Raw genomic sequence first — 9,895 nt, forward strand, 5'->3', positions numbered from 1 at the left:
GGTGTGGAATCCCCTTAAAAAAAATCTGGTGTAAAAATATAATATAATATATTATAATTATATAATTAATAATATAATATAATCCAATTCTCTTCCTTCGCTCGACTTCAATCCAAAATTTAAAACTTTAACAACACTACTCCAGAAGAACAATCTAGTCATCTCCGATTTATTAACTATTTCTCCTCCCTAATGGACAAATCTCAGCGTAGCAAACACCGAACTCTCCATAATTAAAAAAAAAGACACTCCTCCTTCAATCTATAAACAAGAATATTTCCAAATAATACAAAACATAAAATGCGAAAAAATATACACGGATGCATCCAAAAGCCATATCGGGGTCGGGGCTGCAGTTGTTTGGAATAACATGGAATTCGTGTACAAACTCCCTAGCGCCTGCTAACGCAAATTGCACAGCTTCCTTTTCTGAAGATGTCAAATTAAAAAAATTCATGTTGGCTAGTCGTAGCGCGTATGTACTATACAGTAAATAATAACTGACGGACGTAATAAGGACGGCTGTCGACTGACTGACGACATAAATACCTGGTCTGATGGCAAGATACGTGGATAGTAAATTGTACATCGAAAACAAAATTAAATTGTCAATTAAGATGATACAGATTACAGCGCGGGAATGTACATTTTTAAATAGAATCTAACAGGTAGTCTTGGAAATATTTGGGTAGTCGAGATAACACGAGTGTTCTCACAGGTAGTCTTGGAAATACTTGGGTAGTCGAGATAACACATAAGTACCTAAAAAACAAATAGTGTGCTGAATGTTACATGCTATACTATTCTTAATGTCATTTTATAATAAAAAAAATACACAAATGCTATTAGTTTTGTTAAATGATAATATTTATATTTTAAAAGGTTATAAAACTTTTACAAAGGTTCTGCTTGATGTTGATATAAGTATATATCACTTAAGAATATGCTGTAAACTAAATAGAATTGGAAAATTCTCAAATGCTACCTTACATTATATAATTAAATTAAAAGTTATAATTTTAAACAGTTATTTACTAAATATTTTTGTATTTATGAGCTCGTAGTTTAATTATAAAAATTAAAATAATAATTTTACATGTATCTATCAATAGTTTACATATTTTTATTTGTAGTTATTTAGAGGTAATATTAATGGAGATGATTCGGCCAGAAATATATTTGAAGTTCCTATCATAGCACAATGGATTAGAATTAATCCTACTAGATGGAGAGACAGAATTTCATTGAGATTGGAACTTTATGGATGCCCATATTGTAAATATCAATACCATATTTCATACATATTGAGTGATTAAAATAATATTAACTTTAATTTTAGCATCGGATAGCCTTTATTTCAATGGAACTTCATTGGTACGTTGGAACTTGAGAGATTCTCCTGTTTCTGCCCATAGAGAATCAATTAGATTTAGATTCAAAACAAATGTGGCCGACGGAATTTTATTATATGGAATTGGATCACAAGGAGATTATTTAGCTTTACAGCTCAAAGATAATCGGCTACTATTAAATATAAATTTAGGTATATTTTGATATTATTTAGAAAAATGTAATGGGTGGTTAAAATTGTTATTTATTTTTTAGGATCTCAATTTATGACTAGTCTGTCGGTTGGTAGTTTACTGGATGATAACATTTGGCATGAAGTCATAATAATGAGAAATAGGCTTGATGTTGTGTTTTCTGTTGATCGTGTTACAATTCAAGGTCGAATCAAAGGAGAATTTGAAAGACTAGATCTTAATCGTGAAGTATGCAAAATAAAATTGAATCTGTCCTGAAAATGTTTAAAATTTAAGATTTATAGTACTCTATTGTTTTTGTTACTGTTACTTGGTCACTTTTGCATGTTGGCAACTAAGTTGTGTTTTAAATATGCATTAACTGACCAAGTGAAATAATTAGATAATACAAATCTCAAATTTAAAAATCTTAAACATTTTCACTTAGTCATTTTTTGCATGACGACAATGAAATATTAATTGTAATATGTATAAAATATATAATTTTTTTTTACTTATAGATATATATAGGTGGTGTTCCACATTTAAATGAAGGTCTATTAATTAATACAAATTTTACTGGATGTATTGAAAACTTATATATGAATTCAACAAATATGATTTATTTAGTTAAAGAGTCATACAACTCTGGAGACTCTTGGTTAATGCAAAAATATCAAAAGATAAATACATTATATACTTGTTTGGTACGATTATTATTTAATATACTAAAATTAAATTTTAATAATTACTAAAATATTATATTTTTATTAGGAATCTCCTATTGTTCCCGTTACATTTTTATCAAGATCATCTTATGCAAGAATTAGAAGTTATGAGGGTATGAAAAAGATCAATATATCATTATCATTTCGGACTTATGAAGAACGTGGGTTACTAGCTCACCACAAATTTTTAGTAAATGGATATGTCAAGGTAATATATCTTTAAAACAATTTAACTTTTACATTTTCTATATTGTATTGAATCCAATTTTTTATTTGATTGTAGTTATACCTGGAAAATGAACACATTAAAGTAGAGTTGATGACCAAAGACAACACGCGTGTAATTTTAGACAACTATGAAGAAAGTTTTAATGATGGGAAATGGCATAGCGTGATTTTGATTCTTAAAGAAAATTTTTTGGAGCTTAATGTAGATAATAGACCTATGCAGACAATTAGAAAATTAGATTTCTTAACGGGACAAAATAATTTTATTGCCGGTTAGATAAATTATTTTATTGACTTTGTTTTTAAATATATATTTAGTATTATGGTTGAAATTATGATAATAATATAATGTATACTGTTTTAGGAGGTATTTATGGTACAATTGGATTTGTTGGGTGTATGCGTTTAATTACAATTGATGGCAATTACATGTTACCAACCGATTGGAAACTAGGAGTAAATATTGATGACACTACTTTTATCCCTTTAAATAAGTATTTTTAATTCATATATAATATTTTTATTTTAGGAAAGTTACTGTTGTGATAAAGAAGTATTATTTGATGCCTGTCAAATGAGTGATCGGTGCAATCCAAGTCCATGTAAGCATTCTGGAACATGTAAACAAAATTCTGAGGATTTTTTCTGTGATTGTGGAAATACAGGATATAGTGGTGCTGTATGTCAAACACGTAAGGAATTCAATTTATAAAATTAAAAAATGATTTTTTTTAAATTAATAATGTTATTCATAACTAGCATTGAATCCATTGTCATGCCTTGCTTTTAAGAATGTTAATCCAGTAGGACAAAATTCTGATATAAAAATAGATGTAGATGGAAGTGGTCCATTAAAGCCGTTTCCAGTTACATGCCAATATTATGGTAAATACACTATTTAGTATTTTCAATGTTGTGTAATATATTATTAAATTATAATTATTTTTTAAAATGTGAATAAAACATAAAAAAAAGTTATTTAAACATATTCTAATGTATAGCTGATGGACGAATAGTTACAACAATTAGGCATCAAAGTGAAAGTGGTTCCACTGTTGATGGTTTTCAAGAACCTGGAAGTTTTAGACAAGAATTCAATTATGATGCAGATTTATTTCAAATTGAAGCACTTATTAATAGATCACATTCATGTTGGCAGCCATTAAGTTATACTTGTAAACAATCTAGATTATTTAATTCTCCAGGTATTATACTTAATAGCTAATAAGAATTACGTTTCATTTATCATAAAATATTAATAATGTATTACAATTAACAGCAAATGGGTTGGATTTTCGACCATTCGGATGGTGGGTATCTAGACATAATCAAAAAATGGATTATTGGGGTGGTTCAATTCCAGGTTCATACAAATGTCAATGTGGTATAATTGGTAATTGTAAAGATCCTACTAAATGGTGCAATTGTGATTCAGGTAAATAATATAATAAGATGTAAATTGCTTGTTTACACGAATATATTTTTAATTACTTTGATTATTCTATATTTTCTGACATTTCTGTAGGTCTTGATAGTTGGCAATCAGACAGTGGTGATATAAGAGAAAAAGAGCATCTGCCAATAAAACAAGTTAGATTTGGAGACACAGGTACCCCGTTAGATGATAAAGAAGGGAGATTTAAAGTTGGACCATTAATGTGTGAAGGAGATGGTAAATTTCTATTTTATTTAAAAAAAAAAAATTGTATTTACAAATGATTTGTGTTTTATTTTACAGAGCTTTTTAATAATGTTGTTACATTCCGCAAACTTGACTCACAGATTCGTTTACCAACATTTGACTTTGGACAAAATGGTGACATTTATTTTGAGTTTAAAACAACTATTGAAAATGCCATTATTTTTGAAAGTCATGGACCTAAAGATTATATAAAATTATCACTTATAAGTAATAAAATAATTATGTGTTAACTTTTATACAAATAAATAATTATTATCAAGCATAAATATTTATTGCTACTTTGGTTGTTAGGTGGTCACTCTTTACAATTCAGTTACCAAGCGGGCAGTGGACCTTTAAACGTTCGTGTGGAAACTTCCGACAAACTTAATGATGATAGATGGCATTCAGTTGTCTTAGAAAGAAATAGGTTAGTTTTTCATTTAAATAAATTGTATATTAATGAAATTTTGATTTCTTTATATTAAATTGTACTTAAATTCAGAAAAGAAAGTAGAATTATTGTAAATGGAGCCATAAAACAGTCAGTAAGAGAACCTCCTGGTCCTGTGCGAGCAATACACTTGACGTCTGAATTAGTCATTGGTAAGTGGCTATTAACTTGTTATTCATTACTCATTATTTTATAATTTATTAAATATATCCATTATTTTAGGAGCATCATCTGATGAACAAAATGGTTTCATTGGTTGCTTGAGAGCATTTATGTTAAACGGACAACTCGTAGACTTAAAATCATATGCTGAAAAGGGGTTATATGGTATTTCTCCTGGATGTATTGGTAAATGTGATAGTAGTCCGTGTCTTAATAATGGAACATGTTTTGAAAAATATGATGGTTACACTTGTGACTGTCGATGGACTGCATTTAAAGGACCAATTTGTGCGGATGGTAAATCAAATTTTCAAATCTTTTTTTATAACTACATTTTGTAAGAATTAAGTGTTACGACTTAATATAATATATGTTTTTACTGATTTTCAATACAAATACATCATTTATAGAAATCGGTGTGAGTCTTAAGGCCAATTCGATGATAAGGTATGATTTTGAAGGAGTATGGAGATCAACAATATCTGAAAACATTAGAGTAGGTTTTACAACTACTAATCCAAAAGGGTTCCTACTTGGACTTTTTTCAAATATTTCAAAAGAATACATGACAATTATGGTTTCCAATAGCGGTTAGTATTAGACTTTTTTATGTTTATTAATTATTATAGAATTAAATAATTCAAATAATAAAAATAATAAAAATGTTTCTATTCTTGACAGGTCATTTGCGGGTTGTATTTGATTTTGGATTTGAACGTCAAGAATTAATATTTCCAGATCAGCATTTTGGTCTTGGACAATACCATGATCTTAGAATTAGAAGAAAAAATTCTGGCTCTACTCTAATCATGGAGGTATTTTAAATCATAAAATAATTCAATTATTATTCTATTACTATTTAGTATTTAATAATGTATTTACATATATTTAATAGGTTGATGGATCGGATCCTAAAGAATTTCATTTTGACATCAAAGAATCTACTGATGCACAATTTAACAATATTCAATACATGTACATTGGCCGTAATACATCTATGACTGAAGGTTTTGTTGGTTGTGTTTCACGTGTAGAATTTGATGATATTTATCCTCTGAAATTGTTATTCCAACAAGATGGACCTCCAAATGTCAGTGGAATGAATAGTAAGAAGTTTCAATTTAATAATACACAATAAAGGAATAATATTATTAAATAAAATTGTGCAAGAAAAAACATGTAACAATTAGTCAGCGCACCATTTGTTTTCTCTCTCTCTGGCCCACCCGCAACATACCAAATTTATGTTTAGTGGAACCAACCCTATGTTATTATTTTTAATATTAGAGTGAATTCACCTATTATCAAACTTTAAGCTAAAAACGTTACATGTTCATAACTTACATAATAATTTAAAAAATCATAAAATAGCTAACATAGGGGTAGGAACAAAGGTAATATTCTTAACTTAAACTTTGATAAAAGGTGAGTGCATTCTAATATTAAAAGTAATAATACTAGGTTGGTTCTGCTAAACATATATTTTTCTATGTTGCGCGTGGGAAAACAAAAGTACGCTGACATACACTTAAAAGGAGCACAAAACACAAATCAAAATTTTTAATTTAAAAGTGTTCAATTCTAAGAGAAATGGTTTAGGTTTAGTATTTTTTAAATATTTAAAACCTTTTAAAATAATTTTTTGTTATGTACGGCTTGTAGTTACAGCAGTCAAATATCAGGACAGAACATGGCGTAACTGGCCATTATCCCTTTTAGTATTTTCAATATTTAAAAAAAATTTAACGTTATATTGCAATTCTAATACCTCATTTTTATTAGAACAAAGTCAAATTTATACGTAAACAAAATTTGTAAACAAGTAAATAACTATGTAAACCAGTGTTTCCCAACCTTTTTACCACCACGGACCACTTCGATAATATTTTATAGATCGCAGACCATCCCAATTTTACTAAGCTAGGAAGACCTGTTTTTTGCTCATCAACGAGAATACACAAAATTTATCAAATAATGTTAGTTTTTATTACTTTACTTCAAGTTACATTTTATAACTATACTTAACTAATATATAGATATAATTATAATTTACTTAATGTGGTTTTTGTGACTGCATTTCTTTGACCAGTTTTTTAATCATTGGATAAATGTTGCTCATAGCTAAAATTCCCAATAGTTTTCAAAAGCTCCAGGTAAAGCAATATAAAAATTAAGGAAAAACGAGAATTTTTACGCAAAATCGGTTTTCCACATAATTGATTTTGGTTATTGTTGTAACTTTAAAACAAATGAACGTTTAAACATGACATTTTCACACTGGTTGTTTATATTTTCATTTTGTATACACGATCAAATTTTCAAAATATTTTGATTAGTTTGAGCTGTTAAGGAACATTTTTAGTTTCCAATTTTATTAGTCTTTTTTCTATGAATGCCAATAAAACTTAATTTGTTGGGTTAAAAAGATTGAAAATTCAATGCAAGGCTCCTACTATATTGTTACAATGACATTTGAAAAATATTAAAAATTCTTTGTCACAATTTTTTTTTATAAGCATTTAAAGTACAAATCTTGACAAAATACAGAAATTCACAAAAATTAGCAAATTATTTTGAAATGAGAACACATAAAAATTTTTCTTTCTAAATCTAAGATTTGATTATTCATAAATTTACCTATCTTTATAAAAAAAAAATGTCTACAAGCAAATAAAATTAAATTTTTATGAGCATTTGAAGTTCATATTTTTACAATATTGGATATTCACTTGATTTATCATGTAGCGGTTTTGTTATTTTATTTTTATTCAAAAATGAATAATTGTAGATACATGAAAACTGAATGTTTATATTTTCATTTTCTATACAGCATACAATTTTGAAAATATTTTGACTCTTTTTGAGCTGTTTTTGAACGATGTCAGTTTTCAATTTTTTTAATATTAATAAAATTTTATTTGTCAGGTAAAAAAGCATGAAAATTGAATGCTAGGCTCCTTAAATATTGTAACAATAGCAATTGAAATATATTAAAAATACATAAGCACAATTTTTTTATAAGCATTTAAAGTTTGAATTTTGACAAAATTTAATAATTATTTTGTTGTTAAAAATGTATTAAATGTTCAACTTTTATAGCTAGGGTTTGAAAATTTAAAACAAGGTTCTACATAAATAGGTTATATATAAATTACTTTATTCACAATAATATCATCAAATAATAAATATACTTAGTAATATAATAGGCTGACTGACCATTTTCGCTCAGAATTGTTTTTTTTATACAATAATATTGTATCATTGAATTCAAATTTAATACCATTCATTACAGTGACTTACTTGTAACCTACTGTACAGCAGAGCGACATCCACTTACTCACTTTTTTTAGATTAAATTTGACTAAATCATTTGTAGTAGTTTTAACTACAACAATTTAATATTAAATAATAAGTTGAAGAAAACAATTTATTATGTTCTGAGCCCCTTGATGGTATACCATTTACATATTGTTATATTTTAATATGATTAATCCTAGGTACGTAATAATTTTTTTATAAATAATCTAGCTACGATAAAAGAAGATTTTTGTGGTGTTGAACCAGTCACACATCCTCCACCTTTAATCGAGACTAGACCTCCTCCTATATTAGATGAAAATAAAGTAAAGGCTGCATACAATGAGACTAACTCTGCTTTAATTGGTGGTAAATATTCATGTAATTATTCATTAAATGTATTTATTTATTTAATTTTTTTTTTTTCTAGGAATATTTTCAATAATTTTGATAGTAATTTTGATACTTGCATTTTTGGTTGGTCGATATGTGGCTCGTCATAAAGGTGATTATATTACACAAGAAGATCGAGGTGCTGATATAGCATTAGATCCTGATGATGCTGTCATACATTCGACCACTGGACACCAAGTACAGAAGAAACGAGAATGGTTTATTTAATTTAGTTTTTTATTATCTTTATTATTATTTAATCAAACAATAATTTTTTAAATAGTTATTATACATTTTCTAGACCTTTTAAAACATTGATATTTTATTTTCTCTACTTATTTTATTTATGGAAGAACAGATTAAATGAAACCAATTAACAGTTTTTATTTTTTGGTTGTTAATAACTTTACTGTATTACACTATTTACACTGTATTAGAGTATGTTTGGTAAATTTGGATTTACATTGCAATTTAAAGAAATATTATTGTTTTTTTGTACTTTATTATTACTATTTTAAATCATAATTAATACTTACCGTTATACTAAACATTTATTTTATGATTTATTTCCATTTCCATTATTATCAGTATTTTATATTACCATTTTTTTTTTAAACATTTAATTAAATTGAATATTTTATAACAATATGTTATAGGTTACAGGTTATGTATAAAATGTAAACATTTTATTTTATTACCAATGACTATGACATTTATGATTGTTGATTTTAAGTTGTGAATCTCATTTTTTTTTTTTTTTTGATAAGCTAACATACAGACTGCCTTAAAAATAATTGATGATTATTAAGTATAATACGTCAAGGTTATTGTTAAATTTTAAAGGTGAATGTTATAAAAAATAATATAAAATTGTCTGATGTAAATTAATGATATACAATTATTTTAAAACTATATTCTCATAATCCATTGTACATTTATAATTTGTATTTATAATGGTTGTCTATAAATGTCTGATTTATCTAATTGAATTGATTATGGTTCACCTTAACATATTAACTTCTTACCTGTACGATATATTTATACTTAATTCTCAAATATTATATACACGTTCCGTCCATAATATAAGTAGTATTCTTTATATTTAATTATGTTATAAGAAAATTATTGTGTTAGAAAAATATATAGTTACATTAACTAATTTAAGTACATCATTTTTTGTAATGTGATATTTTATCGAAATTAAAACAATTAATATTTTTATTTAAATAATTTTTTGTATGCTATATTGCACTTTTATACTTTATGAAATTTGTTTTATTTAGTATACACCCTTGCTTTGCAAATTGTAACTAACAGATAGGTTTCTGCATCTTGTATTTTTTATGTTTTACATTAAATTCAACATTACATTTATTCTCTTTTATTAAAAATATAAATTATTGTTTGCTTAGAAAGTATTTTCTAGAAT

General features: G+C 26.4%; 1 protein-coding gene across 3 annotated transcripts in view; it reads left to right on the plus strand.

The window, feature by feature from the left end:
* LOC100168079 (neurexin-4) overlaps positions 1–8,852 on the plus strand; it is a 19,689-nt gene extending 10,837 nt beyond the window's left edge. For all 3 annotated transcript variants that reach the window (XM_008186853.3, XM_008186852.3, XM_008186854.3), the window contains 21 exons: positions 1,134–1,275; positions 1,340–1,543; positions 1,606–1,772; positions 2,045–2,230; positions 2,298–2,459; positions 2,535–2,751; positions 2,844–2,935; positions 3,009–3,171; positions 3,239–3,364; positions 3,481–3,684; positions 3,759–3,914; positions 4,005–4,151; positions 4,218–4,388; positions 4,473–4,590; positions 4,666–4,766; positions 4,837–5,073; positions 5,187–5,366; positions 5,458–5,591; positions 5,672–5,882; positions 8,305–8,442; positions 8,504–8,852. In XM_008186853.3, coding sequence (XP_008185075.1) covers positions 1,134–1,275; positions 1,340–1,543; positions 1,606–1,772; positions 2,045–2,230; positions 2,298–2,459; positions 2,535–2,751; positions 2,844–2,935; positions 3,009–3,171; positions 3,239–3,364; positions 3,481–3,684; positions 3,759–3,914; positions 4,005–4,151; positions 4,218–4,388; positions 4,473–4,590; positions 4,666–4,766; positions 4,837–5,073; positions 5,187–5,366; positions 5,458–5,591; positions 5,672–5,882; positions 8,305–8,442; positions 8,504–8,694 — 3,447 coding nt within the window. In that variant the 3' untranslated portion in view covers positions 8,695–8,852. The remainder of the gene's footprint in view (positions 1–1,133; positions 1,276–1,339; positions 1,544–1,605; positions 1,773–2,044; positions 2,231–2,297; positions 2,460–2,534; positions 2,752–2,843; positions 2,936–3,008; positions 3,172–3,238; positions 3,365–3,480; positions 3,685–3,758; positions 3,915–4,004; positions 4,152–4,217; positions 4,389–4,472; positions 4,591–4,665; positions 4,767–4,836; positions 5,074–5,186; positions 5,367–5,457; positions 5,592–5,671; positions 5,883–8,304; positions 8,443–8,503) is intronic.
* The last annotated feature ends 1,043 nt before the right edge of the window (positions 8,853–9,895 follow it).

The sequence above is a fragment of the Acyrthosiphon pisum genome, chromosome A2 (genome assembly GCF_005508785.2).
Source record: "Acyrthosiphon pisum isolate AL4f chromosome A2, pea_aphid_22Mar2018_4r6ur, whole genome shotgun sequence".
NCBI classification, from domain to species: Eukaryota; Metazoa; Arthropoda; class Insecta; order Hemiptera; family Aphididae; genus Acyrthosiphon; species Acyrthosiphon pisum.